This window comes from Haliotis rubra, unplaced genomic scaffold, assembly GCF_003918875.1.
Source record: "Haliotis rubra isolate DU_JTF1 unplaced genomic scaffold, ASM391887v1 Scf892, whole genome shotgun sequence".
In the NCBI taxonomy this organism is placed as follows: Eukaryota; Metazoa; Mollusca; class Gastropoda; order Lepetellida; family Haliotidae; genus Haliotis; species Haliotis rubra.
Window position 1 is genome coordinate 47,929 of NW_025767626.1, and position 18,804 is coordinate 66,732.

At 43.5% G+C, this 18,804-nt stretch overlaps 1 protein-coding gene across 1 annotated transcript in view; it reads left to right on the forward strand.

Annotated features, from left to right (window-relative positions):
• Positions 1-1,504: 1,504 nt before the first annotated feature.
• LOC124263649 (P protein-like) overlaps positions 1,505-18,804 on the forward strand; it is a 55,933-nt gene continuing 38,633 nt past the window's right edge. Inside the window, 4 exon segments of the mRNA XM_046698302.1 lie at positions 1,505-1,610; positions 14,753-14,998; positions 15,385-15,526; positions 16,260-16,332. Coding sequence (XP_046554258.1) covers positions 14,790-14,998; positions 15,385-15,526; positions 16,260-16,332 — 424 coding nt within the window. The 5' untranslated portion in view covers positions 1,505-1,610; positions 14,753-14,789.

An 18,804-nucleotide genomic window follows, 5' to 3' on the forward strand; every position in this document is an offset into this window, starting at 1 on the left:
TAAGGTACTATAGTATCTGTCAACCAGTCTAGTCATTAAGGTACTACAGTATCTGTCAACCAGTCTAGTCATTAAGGTACTATGGTATCTGTCATTAAGGTACTATAGTATCTGTCAACCAGTCTAGTCATTATCTGTCAACCAGTCTAGTCATTAGTCACTATGTAGTGACTATACAGTCAACCAGTGTCATTGTCATGAGTGACTATACAGTGAGTGCATGATATCGCCTAGTTGACTCTCATGGTACCTGGCCTGGGTAGCCTGACCGTGTTGATTCTGTGTCATGGATCTTTGTTTATTGTGTACCTTGGTATCTGGCCTGATTATTGGTCATGGAATGTGGCCTTTGTTCTGATCTGAGAACAAGCTGCTTTACACAGTTTTCACAGTTACAAGAACATTGTCAATAAAGTTACTTGTCGATGTGCAAATTGACACATTCAGTTAACCATCTGAATCAACGTTTATCGAACCCTGACTCTTAGCCTTCTCAGCTCGACACCCCTCTGGTAGTCCCACCAAGGTCACACAACAGCTACATATCCATAGCAACACATCCACAGCTACAGCAACATATCCACAACTACAGCAACATATCGATGGGTTAGTTATACAACAGTTGTATACACTAGGTCAGCAGATCGCGACAGTCACCTGTTATCTATTGATCTTTAGACGCCCTAGTTTTACGTTCCAGTGATTAGGTGATGGGACGCCATACAGTAATTAGTGCCCAACTGGGCCTATGCACCTCAACTCGGCCATCTTTGCACAGGTATATCGATGATCATATAAGGTTAAAAAACAATCAAATAGCCAATATTTTCCCACTGATTTAACCCCCTAATTTTGAAATAAGCGAGGTGTAAGACGCCCCCATATTGAGATCTACCCATTGACACCTATACTTGTGCCGTGTGGTCACTGTCTAGGTCTGTCCTCTGAGACTGGACACGACTTCATAGGCGGATCCAGAAAGGGGGTGCAAGGGTACGCACCCTTCCTTTTGTCCTGAAAGTTTATTAAATGACCTTTGAAACTCTCGTGAAAATGAAGTGTGCACCCCCACTTTCTCAAGAGTGTGCACCCCCTCTTTCTCAAAAAGCTGTATCCGCCCCTGGACTTCTGTTTGGCGAACACCTGGTATCACCACTGTTAGTGATTCATAGCATGCCCCTGACATAGTCATACTGTGAGCACATACTTCTTATGAACTAACGGGATCGGGTGGTCAGGCTCGCTGGCTTGGTTGACACATGTAATCGGTTCCCAATTGCGCAGATCGATGTTCATGCTGTTGATCACTGGATTGTCTGGTCCAGACTCTATTATTTACAGACCGCCACCATATAGCTGGAATATTGCTGAGTGCAGCGTAAAATTATACTCACTAACTCAATCAATCAATCAAACAATCAATCGATCACACACGCTGCAGCGTTTTCAGACATTCTACAGATCATGTGACCTGCTTGCTATCTGACAACACGAGTGACATGTGACGCTACTGATGGCACACTCTGGGTGATAACAGCTATTATCACCACATGACATAAACATTATTAGTCGCGCCCCGTGGGATGTAGGGAAGCATTCTTTGTCAAAAGGTAGGAATATTCGATGTCATGATGTTATTTAACAGTACCATACCACTTGTGTTTGTTTTACACGCTACTTTTGGTGTTGCTACGTCACATGGTAGGTGTTACCAGGGACAATGTCCAAAACAACATAACCATCTGTAAACACCACTACATATAATGGTTGTCGAAGAGCTTCATACAAGTGGCGAATAAAGCAACATATTTGGCTCCTATGTTAACAAAAGAATTCTGAAAAAATGCATCAGTACGATCAAGCTAAATAAACCTCATACAATGCCAGCTGCGTGTACCACCAAAACCCTGTCTCATAGATCAACTGTACACAGTCCTCGTCGTTATCCATATTCACAGAAAGTGTTGGACACAAGTAGAACTATCACGATGAGTATTCTCCCAAACTCACAGGAGTTGCTTCAGTGTTATCACTGTCAGAAGAGAAACAAGCTGAACTACATCAAAACATTTGACTTTTCAGTTTTGTCAGAAAGAAATCCAATTTCTCACAAACAGCAATATGTGAAATGCTAATCACAAATAACACCTATGTGGAATATATAGAGAATCTCACCCAAGTGTCTTCTGATATCAATTATATCGACCCGAGTTGATAAAGTTACAAATGTCCGAGGCTTGCCGAGGATATTTTTAACTTTATCAACGAGTGTTGATATATTTGATATCAGAAGACACGAGGGTGAGATTCTATTTATCATCCAAAATCACTCTTCATTAATTTTCAATGAAAAATGTACATCTCTGAACATGGTACTGCCATTAGACTTGCAGTGCAGCGATGTCATAGCATTGTGACGTCATCAAGTACATGATGTCATAGCATTGTCAGGGCATTGTACAAAATCTACTGTCAAAACGATATCTCCTAGGAGATATTGTTTGATCTCACACAAGCCATATCTCCTGTGGAACACAGTTTTGGATGATAAAGACAAGAAGTAGGCATCCCTACGGGCACTCATTGTGTCCCCCATCTTGCGAATCTGCATGCGTATAGGAATCTGCTCGGACTGACTAAAGAGACTCTAACCACGAAGCTGAACCTAGGCTTCAGGTATACTGATGATCTGATATTGTTCACAATAATGGTCAGATGGCCAGTTCCCTTCCACTGGTCTACCACCTGAACTAGATACACAGGGGTCCAGTCAGACCTTATCTAACATTTCCTATTTAAATCTATGTATAAAGATCCAGTGACAGCAGACTATTCACAAGACTCTTGTCTTTGCAAAAGCCAACAATTAACCCATTATGTCTAGTATTATTTCCGAAGGTGTTAAAGTGCCTCATACGACTCCTGCTTAAAAGTTCTTTGATCAGATCTACAGAAGCCTATCTGTAACATTCCATGTTAGACACGTCGAGGACAATTCCAAAATCGACGTATCAACGACCAAACTGTGTCCGAATGAATTCGTTTTCGACTTGCACCAATTGTCCCATGTTGTTTCTAAATGTACAACTGTACACATAAACCACACAGACACACACATGCACACACATACGTTCGCATGCACGCACACACTCACTCGCGTTGAGGAGTAATTGACATACGGATCTTTCTTCCTCACGATTCAATGTTGCTGGTCACATACGCTGTGAATTTAATTGATTGTGATAATATCAACAACCCAACAGCTACCCGGAACAATATCTATATGAGTGATTAGTATTTGATTAGTAGAAGTGTGGCATTCTGAAAAGATCGGGTTTTCCTGGCAAAATATAAGGGGAAGTGTGTAAAGTCTGACACAAGTTTCGTGACACTAAATATGTACTTCATGATCATCCAATTTCCTCCTGGCACCAACACCCGCCTCGGACAACGTGGTGGCTACTGTTGGGGAACCCAGTGGTTTGTGTGAGAAACCTTGATTAACGCCATCTTTCCCTCCCGACAATAACATTCAGGTATTCGACAAATGGAACTGTTTCTCCGATAGGTGATGTGTATGCGCCATCTTTCTACACAGTGATGAAAGAATGTTATTTATATCATAAGGCAGGTATCAGTCTGCTAGGTGACAGGAACAGGGAACTCTGTTTATAATAGTTTCGAATCGAAACAGTTTTTATGATAATTGTAAATCTCCGTTTAATGTGCTACTTTATTGTACATTTGATAAAGACGTACAGTCAGCCCGTTGTAGGTGTGTGTTGTCAACATGGTTGACGTGTGAACATATCTTGGCTGCCATCAAGTCTCGGGATAAAGACGTACAGTCAGCCCGTTGTAGGTGTGTGTTGTCAACATGGTTGATGTGTGAACATATCTTGGCTGCCATCAAGTCTCTGGATAAAGACGTACAGTCAGCCCGTTGTAGGGAACATGGTTGATGTGTGAACATATCTTGGCTGCCATCAAGTCTCGGGATAAAGACGTACAGTTGTCAACAGGTGTGTTGTCAACATGGTTGACGTGTGAACATATCTTGGCTGCCATCAAGTCTCGGGATAAAGACGTACAGTCAGCCCGTTGTAGGTGTGTGTTGTCAACATGGTTGACGTGTGAACATATCTTGGCTGCCATCAAGTCTCGGGATAAAGACGTACAGTCAGCCCGTTGTAGGTGTGTGTTGTCAACATGGTTGTGTGAACATATCTTGGCTGCCATCAAGTCTCGGGATAAAGACGTACAGTCAGCCCGTTGTAGGTGTGTGTTGTCAACATGGTTGATGTGTGAACATATCTTGGCTGCCATCAAGTCTCGGGATAAAGACGTACAGTCAGCCCGTTGTAGGTGTGTGTTGTCAACATGGTTGATGTGTGAACATATCTTGGCTGCCATCAAGTCTCGGGATAAAGACGTACAGTCAGCCCGTTGTAGGTGTGTGGTTGCCATCAAGAATCCGGCTGCATTACATGTCCACTCGACTTGAACAACTCACTGCTTTCCCAATATCCTTTATCAAGTCGTATGGAGACTTCCGTATCGGATATTCTATTACTGAAAAGAGAATCGCGAGCTGTTCTTCCATGAAGTATACATGTATATTTGTTATAATGAACTTCAAACTAAAGCCCTGTTTATACGGCAACATTTGAACACGTGTGTATTTTTTGCATATATGTAAATTTGCTTACACGAGTATATTTGGTCGTATAAACGCAATTACACATATGCAAATTTTACTACCCCAAGCAAACATACGCCTGGCCTAGACCAGGTGCAAATGTTTTACTACCGATGGATAAATGCTTATTTTTGCTACCCTAAGCAATTGTGGTCGTATGAACGCAGGGTGAGCATTTTACTCAGGGTGAGTTATTTTTTCCCGCTCGATTTCATAATGGCTATTTTGGTGGTTTCCCGCCTAAACTTTATGCGCCTTATTGGTCAGATATCTATCAGTTGATGTCTAACTTCCATTAAGAACAGACACACGACAATAGCGAACCGGAAAGAAACTCGTGGTGCCAAAAGATGCGGTTCCGCTTGGAATGACGAGGAAACAAACTGCCTATTGGCAATATGGGAAGACAACAGTATAGAGGAATTACTGGAAAACCCCACAGCAGCAATGTTTCAGTTTACAATACTGTCGCCTAAAGAGGACACACAGAGAGGGTAAATCTAACCTGAAGAAAAGTGGAAAGGAAAGGAAAATTTGTAAGTTTTTTGAAGAACTGGACGCATTCTAGGTACCAGACCAGCCTCGTCGCCTCTGAAGGTTATAGATACATTGACCAAGAAAGTCGAAGATGAAGGAGGGGATCCTTGTGAACCTGCTGATACAGCACAGGCGAACACACAGGCTGTTGATGACAGTTGTGCTGACATGACACCTTGTTGATAATAGAACTGAAAGGGATGAAAAGGATGCATCTGACACGGAAAGCAGAAAGAACTGGAGGGGAAAATGAAAAAGTGAAGAGCGAGAAGAAAAGAGCTCAGAAGACAAGGATGGAAGTAGCACTAAAATCTGTGATGGATGGATTTAGTGCAGCAAACAAGAGAGCTGATGATAAGGTTCTTGACCTTGAACGCCAGAAAATAGAACTTGAACGCCAAAAACTTGATGTTGAGAAAGTCAAGATGAAATCAGATGAAAGACAGAAGCGTGAAGAGCGACAGCACCAATTCAACATGATGAATATGATTATGAGAGCTGTACGGGGGACAGGACAGCAGCCCCCACCTGCCCCATACAGCACGGGTCGTACAGCACAGTATGATTATGAGAGCTGTACGGGGGACAGGACAGCAGCCCCCACCTGTCCCATACAGCACGGGTCGTACAGCACAGTATGGTTATGAGAGCTGTACGGGGGACAGGACAGCAGCCCCCTCCTGTCCCATACAGCACGGGTCGTACAGCACAGTATGGTTATGAGAGTTGTACGGGGGACAGGACAGCAGCCCCCTCCTGTCCCATACAGCACGGGTCGTACAGCACAGTATGATTATGAGAGCTGTACGGGGGACAGGACAGCAGCCCCCTCCTGTCCCATACAGCACGGGTCGTACAGCACAGTATGGTTATGAGAGCTGTACGGGGGACAGGACAGCAGCCCCCTCCTGTCCCCACAGCACGCGGTCGTACAGCACAGTATGGTTATGAGAGTACAGGGGCACAGTACAGCAGCCCCATCCTGTGAGAGTCGTACAGCACAGTATGGGGGACGGGGGACAGGCAGCAGCCCCTCCTGTCCCATACAGCACGGGTCGTACAGCACAGTATGATTATGAGAGCTGTACGGGGGACAGGACAGCAGCCCCCTCCTGTCCCATACAGCACGGGTCGTACAGCACAGTATGGTTATGAGAGCTGTACGGGGGACAGGACAGCAGCCCCTCCTGTCCCATACAGCACGGGTCGTACAGCACAGTATGGTTATGAGAGCTGTACGGGGGACAGGACAGCAGCCCCCACCTGCCCCATACAGCACGGGTCGTACAGCACAGTATGATTATGAGAGCTGTACGGGGGACAGGACAGCAGCCCCTCCTGTCCCATACAGCACGGGTCGTACAGCACAGTATGACGGAGGTGTAACGGTCAGGTCCGGGCCCTTCATCAAGCTATTCCTCTACAGTCAACCAGCAATCTTCAACTGACGATTCTTGGATAACTGATACTGAAGACGGAACAAGTTTCTACAATTTGTAGACTTCATTAATGACACAAGACTATAAATGATACATTCATGATTATTTTAACTATTGCTCAATTCTGTGTTCTCATCAACCGCCATGAAGATTCATTGGCGTTTTGTTTCTACTTCATCCTTGGAGTTAGTTCCAGTTTGTGTCTTGAGACGTTTCCGTTGTGGAAGTTAAGTGTTTGTCCAGTCATATGCTTAGTGATGCTGTAATCATCTTGTTCATTTGAGCAATCTAGACATTATCTAGATATAAGTCTTGCAGTGATTCATGTTCTCTTATAAATAAAGGATTTTTAGATTTAGTGCACATTTTACTTTTTCCGAAAAGAAGAAAAAGCATGGTTTTCACCTTCTGTTACCAGCTTTGTATAATTACTGAAAGCTCTCGTAATTAACCTTACAGCTTTAAGATGATGCTGTTGAAGCCATGACTTGTCATTCACTAACGTCAAATGTTTACGTATCTTAACGTTTCGAAAATCATGATCCTGGTTTTGAGGCTATCGAAAGTGTATATTATTGCTAATGTAAGATGTCATGTGAAATTGATGTGGTAACATAAAAGAAATGATTGATTATATCTTCACAAAATACTTTAATTTGAATTTTGAAACACGTGCATGTACAAGTGTAAATGTTTACAAAAATCACCAATATGAACTATACATGGTTTACTCAAAGTAAATGTCTTCACAAATGAATAATGTCTTTAAAACACATCATTGCAGAAAGCCTGCGCGATTTCATCACGCTGAGCTTTCGCACATCGGATCCCTTCGTCGCCCCTATCCTTTACATCCAGTTGGTAGTCATTTTCTTCTTCGTCTTCTTCTGCGTCCCAATCCTCCCTGTAGAGATCACGTACACTCTCGCAAATGTTGTGGAGGACAACACGGCATGTAATTACCGTGCAGGCAAATTTGACGTCAACGTCCATCTTCTTCTGCAAACACCGCCAACGTCTCTTCAAGCGACCAAACACGTTTTCAATCGTCATCCTGGCTCGGCTGAGTCGATAGATGAAGGTACTCTGAGTTGGAATGAGATTAGCTCTGCCTGTGTAGGGCTTCAATAACCATGACTTTAAGGGGTATGCTGCATCACCAAGGAGGTGAGGTGAAATTGGGTTTAACGTCGTGCTTGAGAATATTTCGCTCATATGACGACGTGCATGCGTGTGTATGTGTATGTGCGGCTGCTTGTACTAGCCCAGACTTAAGCTGGTTTATAGTGCTAGCCCACTGAGATACCATGCCGCAATGAAGCATGAATACCCCACTCAGAAACATTATACTGACTCCGAGCCGACCAGTCCTTGTTGTACCCATTAATGCCGAGCGCCAGGCAGGGACCAACAAGTACCATATTTTAACGTCTTTTGGTATGACGCGGTCGTGAATCGAACCCGCGACCTTCCGCTCTCCGGGCGGACGCTCTAACCACTACACCACGGAGGTGGTCGCATCACCAAGGAGCACCAAGGGCATTTGTGTATTTCCGATGTTTTTCAATCAGTTTGGTAAGAGAGAACCATCATCGAGGAAATAAACCATCATCAAGGAAATAAATGTCTGAGTTCACCAAGACACTGGCGTCATGCACTCTGCACACTGGCCAGCCAATATTGATGTTTGTAAACAGCAGGTTGTGGTCACATACCCCTTAAAGGATAAGAGAAAAGAAACCTTTCCTGTTCAGGTAGTCACCGTGTGAATCTTTAGGAGCTATGATATGGATGTGACTGCCATCTATAGATCCTACACAGTTTGGAAATCCCCAACGCTCCTCATAACCCTTGATAACATTCTTCAATGCGTCTCCCTGGGGAACCTGACGTATTCAGTCAGGAGAAGTTTCATGATGGCTCCACACACTTGATGGACGCAGACACATATGGTTGCCTTCCCGACACCAAAAAGGTTGGCCACAGTTCTATATTCTGCGGAGGAAGCCATCCAATAGATTGTTATAGCAAGCTTTTTCTTCACATCCAGTGGTTCCTCAACCGTATGATCAGAGGGAGAGCTCATCGTTTAGTCAAGTGCAGATGAATTCATATGTTTCGCGTTGCATTCTAAAATTGTCAAACCATTCGGCATCAGTGAAATGATGGCAAACAACTTCAGTATACCAATGATTTGATCTTGGCTTTCTTCTAGAAGTTCGATCATGGGAACATCCCGGTATCAGACCAAGACTGATGTAATATGGGAAATGCCTATACCTTCTTGATATCTCACGTCTTACGCCATCCATTGTTAGGTCAGAAATGAACTATAATCAAGATTTACTACCACTTTGCCTAAAGTACGTATGAACGCATAGCAAATATGCTCACCCTAGCAAATTACACACCCTATGTAAATTTAGTCATGTAATGTTGCCAACGTTAAATTTGTACATCTATTACTGTTGTATATTTTTGCCGTATAAACAGGCCTTAACAGACAGTGTAGCTGTTGAAACGAAGCATTGCATTCTTGTATTCCTGTTGCCAACGCACGTTGCCTACGCTAGGCGCTGTCCTATGTTACTTGTGTTCTGTTACCCACGCTACTTGTGTCTAAAAGTTTGAGCTGGATGCCTAATGTATTACTGTTTGCTGTCACGTTACTTGTATTACTGTTGCAAAGAAATGTTGCTCGTTACTTGTGTTACTGTTGCCTATGTGTTACTGTGTGTTACTGTTGTTGCCAGCGTTACTTGTGTAGCCTTCTGTTACTGTTGCCAGCGTTACGTTGCTTTGTGTTACTGTTGCCAACGTTACTTGTGTTACTGTTGCCAGCGTTACGCTACTGTGTTACTGTTGCCTACGTTACTTGTGTTACTGTTGCCAGCGTTACTTGTGTCTAACTGTTGTACGTTAGCTGTTGCCAGCGTTACCGTGTTACTGTTACCTTGTCTGTTTGTCTACAGCGTTAACCTGTGTTACTGTTGCCTACGTTACCTGTATTACTGTTGCCAGCGTTACCTGTGTTACTGTTGCCAGCGTTACCTGTGTTACTGTTGCCGTTAGCGTTTACCTGTGTTACTGTTGCCAGCGTTACCTGTGTTACTGTTGCCAGCGTTACCTGTGTTACTGTTGCCAGCGTTACCTGTGTTACTGTTGCCAGCGTTACCTGTGTTACTGCTGCCAGCGTTACCTGTGTTACTGTTGCCAGCGTTACCTGTGTTACTGTTGCCAGCGTTACCTGTGTTACTGTTGCGTTACCTGTGTTACTGTTGCCTACGTTATCTGTGTTACTGTTGCCAGCGTTACCTGTGTTACTGTTGCCAGCGTTACCTGTGTTACTGTTGCCAGCGTTACCTGTGTTACTGTTGCCAGCGTTACCTGTTACTGTTGCCAGCGTTACCCTGCGTTACCTGTGTTACTGTTGCCTACGTTACCTGTGTTACTGTTGCCAGCGTTACCTGTGTTACTGTTGCCTACGTTACCTGTGTTACTGTTGCCAGCGTTACCTGTGTTACTGTTGCCAGCGTTACCTGTGTTACTGTTGCCTACGTTACCTGTGTTACTGTTGCCAGCGTTACCTGTGTTACTGTTGCCGTTACCTGTGTTACTGTTGCCTACGTTATCTGTGTTACTGTTGCCAGCGTTACCTGTGTTACTGTTGCCTACGTTACCTGTGTTACTGTTGCCTACGTTACTTGTGTTACTGTTGCCTACGTTACCTGTGTTACTGTTGCCTACGTTACCTGTGTTACTGTTGCCTACGTTACTGTGTTACTGTTGCCAGCGTTACCTGTGTTACTGTTGCCAGCGTTACCTGTGTTACTGTTGCCAGCGTTACCTGTGTTACTGTTGCCAGCGTTACCTGTGTTACTGTTGCCAGCGTTACCTGTGTTACTGTTGCCAGCGTTACCTGTGTTACTGTTGCCAGCGTTACCTGTGTTACTGTTGCCAGCGTTACCTGTGTTACTGTTGCCTACGTTACCTGTGTTACTGTTGTTGTTACTGTTGCCACGTTACCCTGTGTTACTGTTGCCAGCGTTACCTGTGTTACTGTTGCCAGCGTTACCTGTGTTACTGTTGCCTACGTTACGTTACTGTTGCCAGCGTTACCTGTGTTACTGTTGCCTACGTTACTTGTGTTACTGTTGCCAGCGTTACCTGTGTTACTGTTGCCTACGTTACTTGTGTTACTGTTGCCAGCGTTACCTGTTACTGTTGTTACCTGTTGCCTACTGTTGTTACTGTTGCCTACGTTACCTGTGTTACTGTTGCCTGCGTTACTTGTGTTACTGTTGCCCGTTACCTGCGTTACTGTTGTGTTACTGTTGCCTACGTTACCTGTGTTACTGTTGCCTACGTTACCTGTGTTACTGTTGCCTACGTTACCTGTGTTACTGTTGCCAGCGTTACCTGTGTTACTGTTGCCTACGTTACTTGTGTTACTGTTGCCAGCGTTACCTGTGTTACTGTTGCCGTTAGCGTTACTGTTTACGTTGTGTTACTGTTGCCTACGTTACTTGTGTTACTGTTGCCTACGTTACCTGTGTTACTACGTACTTTATTACTGCCATTGTTACTTGTTACTGTTGTTACTGTTGCCAGCGTTACCTGTGTTACTGTTGCCAGCGTTACCTGTGTTACTGTTGCCAGCGTTACCTGTGTTACTGTTGCTGCGTTACTGTGTGCGTTGCCTGCGTTGCCTGTGTTACTGTTACCTTGTGTTACTGTTGCCCACCTGTGCGTTACCTGTGTTACTGTTGCGTTACCTGTGTTACTGTTACGTTACTTGTATTACTGTTTGTTACTGCTTGCCAGCGTTACTGTGTTACTTGCCTACGCCTGTGTTACTGTTGCCTACGTTACTGTTGCCCATTACGTTACGTTACCTGTGTTACTGTTGCCACGTTACCTGTTACGTTACCTGTGTTACTGTTGCCAGTGTTACGTTACTGTTGTACGTTACCTGTGTTACTGTTGCCAGCGTTACCTGTGTTACTGTTGCCTACGTTACTTGTGTTACTGTTGCTAGCGTTACCTGTGTTACTGTTGCCAACGTTACCTGTGTTACTGTTGCCAGCGTTACCTGTGTTACTGTTGCCTACGTTACTTGTATTACTGTTGCCAGCGTTACCTACATTGCCAACGTTACTTATATTACTGTTGCCAGCGTTACCTGTGTTACTGTTGCCTACGTAACTGGTATTAATGTTTCCCCGAGAAAAGTTTATCGACTATGGAATGCAGTTCCCAATTCACCATCGATTTAATCAACGTTGACAATCCGAAAGAATATAATATAACACGTGTCTTATGTTAAATATCATCCTAAAATTTTTCATTTTTGTTTATACCGATAGCCCAATTGTTTAATCTATACACAAGTGGTGGATAAGAAGGTTTGCTCAAAGTACCTCACTACCCCTGGAGCTGATAGCAGACAATTCCCATACACCCAATATCTCTCCCCCTATCTCGTGTCGACGGCCTGCGTCTGTTATGACATGCCTCATCCCGTTGTCAGCAGCGAGTATTGTTCCTCTTGATGTCCCCTAACCCCCACCCCAACTCCTTGAGATCCACACCCCAACCCTGCTCCTCGTTGTGTCCCTTATCGCCTGAAACTGCGTTGTTCGTGTATCTGATGGTTCTGCTCAGACCTATAGTTCGTCACTGATGACATACGGGTGGGACAATTGCGATCTTTAGACTCAAATAAGTGTCAGTACAGCTGATATATTAATAATCTATAGTCAAAGGGGTGATATTATATTTATGGCTTTTCAAATCTATTCTCTGAGAAAATTCAGGGTAAACAAGTTGTAACAGAGAGCCCTCTCTGCGGAACAAATATCAGGTGAGAGTTGGTAGTTTGGTAGGGTTTCCAAACCGTCATGCAAATAGACGTGAGACAGATTGCATGTCCCTAGATGCAGTGACACAACAGGGTCCCGACGAGTTACCGCAACCACCACCATACCAGCATTAGGTATAGCGTACTTGGTACCGTAACATCTGACTGGTGACAACAGGGTCCCGACGAGGTACAGCAACCACCACCATACCAGCATTAGGTATAGAGTACTTGGTACCGTAACATCTGACTCAGATCCACTTGGACCACTAGGTCAGCGCCGGTCCTGTAGCCCAGTTTCACTCCGACAGTGGTCAGGTGGTCCTCTATGTCTGTGTTTATATAAAAACAACTATTGACAGGTGTATTTACTCTCGAATATTTGAAAAAGTTATTACACGAATTTGTGAAATCAAACACTTACCTTCAAAGGCTTTCCATAACTCATCTTCTTGCGACAACAGGTATGTATATATTTGAAAATTTGGACGAATAGTATTATTTAGATCGTGTGTGACGAATAGATTATTCGTCTGATATAGTACTGATATAGTACTACACGGATTGTATAGTACTGATATGTTATTGCGCGGACGATATAGTACTGATAGAGTACTGCACGTATGATATTGTATTAATATAATATTGCACGGATGGTATTGTGCTGATACAGTACTGCACGGATGGCATTGTACTGATATAGTACTGCACGTATGATATTGTATTAATATAATATTGCGCGGATGTTATTGTACTGACATAGTATCGCACGAATGGTATTGTACTGACATAGTATCGCATGGATGGTATTATACTTACATAATATTGCATGGATGGTATTGTACTGTTATAGTATTGCATGGATGGTATTGTACTGACATAGTATCGCATGGATGGTATTGTACTGACATAGTATTGCACGGATGATATTGTACTGACATAGTATTGCATGGATGGTATTGTACTGACATAGTTATCGCATGGATGGTATTGTACTGATATAGTATTGCACGGATGGTATTGTACTGATATAGCATTGCACGGAAGGTATTGCATGGATGGTATTGTACTTACATAATATTGCATGGATGGTATTGTACGGATGGTATTGTACTGATATAGCATTGCACGGATGGTATTGTACTGATATAACATTGCACAGATGGTATTGTACTGATATAGCATTGCACGGATGGTATTGTACTGATATAACATTGCACGGATGGTATTGTACTGATATAACATTACATGGTATGATATGCATTGCACGGATGGTGTACTGATATAACATTGCACGGATGGTATTGTACTGATATAACATTGCACGGATGGTATTGTACATGATATAACATTGCACGGATGGTGGTATTGTACTGATATAACATTTGTATTGTACTGATATAACATTGCACGGATGGTATTGTACTGATATAACATTGCACGGATGGTATTGTACTGATATAACATTGCACGGATGGTATTGTACTGATATAACATTGCACGGATGGTATTGTACTGATATAACATTGCACGGATGGTATTGTACTGATATAACATTGCACGGATGGTATTGTACTGATATAACATTGCACGGATGGTATTGTACTGATATAGCATTGCGCAGATGGTATTGTACTGACATAGTATTGCACGGATTCGATTGTACTGATATAGTATTGCACGAATGGCATTGTACTGATATAGTATTGCACGGATAGTATTGTACTGACATACTATTGCATGCTTGGCATTGTACTGATATAGTATTGCACGGATGGTGTTGTACTGACATAGTATTGCACGGATGGTATTGTACTTACATAGAATTGCATTTTTGGCATTGTACTGATATAGTATTGCACGGATGGGATTGTACTGATATAGTATTGCACGGATGGCATTGTACTGATATAGTATTGCACTGATGTATTGGATGAGTGCACAATTGCACGGATAGTACTACACAGATTTATGTTTGCTTGGATAGTACTATATGGATTCAGTACTGCACAAGAAGGCATTTTAGTATTGCACATATGGTATTGTACAAATATTGTATTTCACGGATGATAATGGATGAATTTGGTATTGCACGGATGGTACGATATGGATATCGCTTTGCATGAATGGTACTATACTGACGTCGTATTGCACGGGTGTTGGGGTGGGGAGGGGTATACTCACCACGTTGCTATAGTTACTTGTCATCCCATCCAGGATTCGATGATCTAGCACCAGCATCAACTGTCACGTCATGCCTCGCGCCAAGCGCTCCGCCAGCATCGACGGCATCAGAATCAACCCTCACGTAACGTTCCGAAGCAAGTCGTCGAATGGAAGGGCGTCGTCGTCGGAGGTGTTGGTGCAGAAGGGGAACCTGACGCCGCAATCCTCAGTAGAGACTTCGTTGTCAGAGACGTCGCCACTTCTGCCCGACACAGTGACGATAAGGCTGGGAAACGGGTATGTGTTACTTGTGTGGGTGGGACCTGACGTACACACAGCACACATTGGCTGAACATTGAGGTAGAGGCTTGGCGCTGGTCTGCATCCCATGGAGCAGAGATGCTGCTGAAGATAACCAAGCATTTTCACGGCTTCATGAGTTATAATGGGGTTTTCATACATTTATCAGCACATTTGAAAAATATTCTTTAGAATAGTTTGGATAATAATCAGGGAGCTGAAGCGATCTAAATGCCCGGTTATGAAGTAAAGAGCAGCTGAAGTAAAGATGAAGTAAAACAGTTAAGAAAAGTATCCCGTCATTTGGCTGAACTGCTTGACATCAACAGTACCTTGGCTCATCATTAATGACACATGAAATGACGGAATCGTGTATTTTCCAGGACTGTGAGGGAGTCGGAGAAACAGCTGCTGGAGGAAGAGCTAGACGACGACGTCTTCACGCCTTCAAAGCCGTTAACGAAGAAGGCCGTCTTCCATCACATCAAGGTCGCCGTCATCCTTGTCCTCACTGTGGTGTGCAGTGTGAGTATACCACCAGGTGTTCACAGTTTCCACTGTATATACCCCAATACCAGGTGTTCACAGTCTTCGCCTGTGCTTCGGATAATCCCAGGTGCCGTATACCCGACACCTGGAGGCCACAGTCTTGGCATGTGCGGATAATCCCAAGTGGCGTATACTTGACACCAGGTGCTCACAGCCTTCGCCTTTAACTCCGAGAAACCCCAGGTGCCGTATACCCGACACCGGGTGGTCTCAGTCTTCGCATGTATTCCTGATAATCCCAGGTGCCGTATACCTGAGCAATCTCAAACTGTGCTATAGTGATCCCAAGTAGCTGTAAGGAAGTAAGCGAGTTTGGCCGCATCGGTCAGTATTACAGTTGTATGATAGGGTGTCAGATCGATATAGTGCGTGAAGAGGTGTTTGCGGGAAGTGAACTCACGTGGCCGGGAAGAGGAGGTGTTTGCTGGATGTGAACCCACGTGGGAAGCGGGATGGTCCTGACAAACCAGGACAAGATTAGGGAGAGGTGGAATAGCGACTTTTGGTAAATCAATTGGGTGCGTGAGGAAACCGGTAGTGACGGTAGCACTTTTACCGCGACCACAGTGATTTGTTGAGAAACTAATCAGGACGAATCAGGATTCGAACTTACATTAATACGTACCTGGCGCGCCTCGGGGCGCCTTAGACTCCGATCCCCGACACCACGTCGCCAGAACTGCACTGAAATGTTCCTGATCTGTTGCAGTTCTACATCGCCGTGAACCACGAAACAGAGAAGGAGTGGCGTCAGTTTAGCGTGGAGCCGCTACAAAGAAAAGGTAAATCTTATGATATATATGGCGTCTAGTTGTACAGCATGCCCTACGACGCAAAGGTAATCCTTACATGGCGTCTTTCTGTACGACATGTCCTCCAACAAAAAGGTAAACCTTACATGGCGTCTATCTGTACAACATGTCCTCCAACACAAAGATAAGCCTTACATGGCGTCTATCTGTACAACATGTCCTCCAACACAAAGGTAAACCTTTCATGGCGTCTATCTGTTCAACATGTCCTCCAACACAAAGATAAACCTTACATGGCGTCTATCTGTACAACATGTCGTACAACACAAAGGTAAGCCTTACATGGCGTCTTTCTGTACAACATGTCCTCCAACACAAAGGTAAACCTTACATGGCGTCTACCTCTTCAACATGTCCTCCAACAAAAAGGTAAACCTTATATGGCGTCTTTATGTACAACATGTCCTCCAACACAAAGATAAACCTTACATGGCGTCTAGTTTTACAACATGTCCTCCAACACAAAGGTAAACCTTATATGGCGTCTACCTCTTCAACATGTCCTCCAACAAAAAGGTAAACCTTATATGGCGTCTTTCTGTACGACATGTCCTCCAACACAAAGATAAACCTTACATGGCGTCTTTCTGTACAACATGTCCTCCAACACAAAGATAAACCTTACATAGCGTCTATCTGTACAACATGTCCTCCAACACAAAGGTAAACCTTATATGGCGTCTTTATGTACGACATGTCCTCCAACACAAAGATAAACCTTACATGGCGTCTAGTTTTACAACATGTCCTCCAACACAAAGGTAAACCTTACATGGCGTCTATCTGTACAACATGTCCTCAAACACAAAGATAAACCTTACATGGCGTCTTTATGTACGACATGTCCTCCAACACAAAGATAAACCTTACATGGCGTCTATCTGTACGACATGTCCTCCAACACAAAGATAAACCTTACATGGCGTCTATCTGTACAACATGTCCTCCAACACAAAGGTAAACCTTACATGGCGTCTATCTGTTCAACATGTCCTCCAACACAAAGATAAACCTGATGTGGCGTCTATCTGTTCAACATGTCCTCCAACACAAAGATAAACCTTGCATGGCGTCTAGTTCTACAACATGTCCTCCAACACAAAGATAAACCTTACATGGCGTCTAGTTCTACAACATGTCCTCCAACACAAAGATAAACCTTGCATGGCGTCTAGTTCTACAACATGTCCTCCAACACAAAGATAAACCTTGCATGGCGTCTAGTTCTACAACATGTCCTCCAACACAAAGATAAACCTTACATGGCGTCTATCTGTACAACATGTCCTCCAACACAAAGATAAACCTTACATGGCGTCTATCTGTACAACATGTCCTCCAACACAAAGGTAAACTTTACATGGCGTCTAGTTCTACAAAATGCCCTACAACGCAAAGGTAAACCTTATATGGTTTCTTGTTATGCCAGCATATACAACCCAAAGCAATCCTTATACTGCATGGCCTGCAACGTCAAGGTAATCCTTATACTGCGTCTATCTATACAGCATGCATCCCGGGTTGTTAAGGGGATATCTGTGTCTTTCAGAAGTCCATCAGTGGGTCCACAACACTTTTATTCGTGTCAATTTGTATAACTACATGATGTTACAACAATGACTAGGCGGCATGTCGGAGGCGATGGTCAGCCAACCCGCCTAGTCGCTGTCTCAGGGTCAAGTCTCGATTAACACAAAGCATTTTCAATTTATCCCTGAGGGTCGAAACCTGATCAGACTGTCACGTGTCGTATTTGTGACAGATGTGTGGTCAGCCTGCAGTATCTCGCACCTCATCCACAATGTCATGCTTCAGTGGCCAACCAGCCTTTGTCTAACTTTGATTATAGGCAGCTAATGACTCTATGATGGTGGCCATGATGACAATGATCAAGCTGTGTTGATTTCATTTCTATTGACAGCATGGTCATTACTTAGAGAGATATTCAATTTGCATAACTCAAGGAATATCATAAATATCCCTGATAAACACTGTTCAAACGTGCTTGCGATATACGCCCTTTCTGTAAAGAAGGACGTGACCCACGTCCTTATGCACATTGTGAATGAGGTAGCGATAACATTTCAACATATCTAAATTATAGGGATAAACATAAAATGCTATAATCAGTTGGGGCTTGGTTTTACCTTGACAAATAATTATACAGGCAATACAATTCGGAAGCTGATGTGACCAATATCTTTCATTATTTAGTGATGACATGAATTACACAGTCTTCAGTAGCCTATTTGGATATGCTTTGTACCATATGACACATGGTGTCAAACACTGATGATATGCATTCATAAAGTTGAAATGACTAATTTAAATGAGATTTGCTGATAGCAATATCGACATTAAATGACAGTAAATATGTTTTTAAAGACAATTTCCTTTGGTAAATTAAGATACATGTCGTGGAACCCATTTATCTAAATCAAC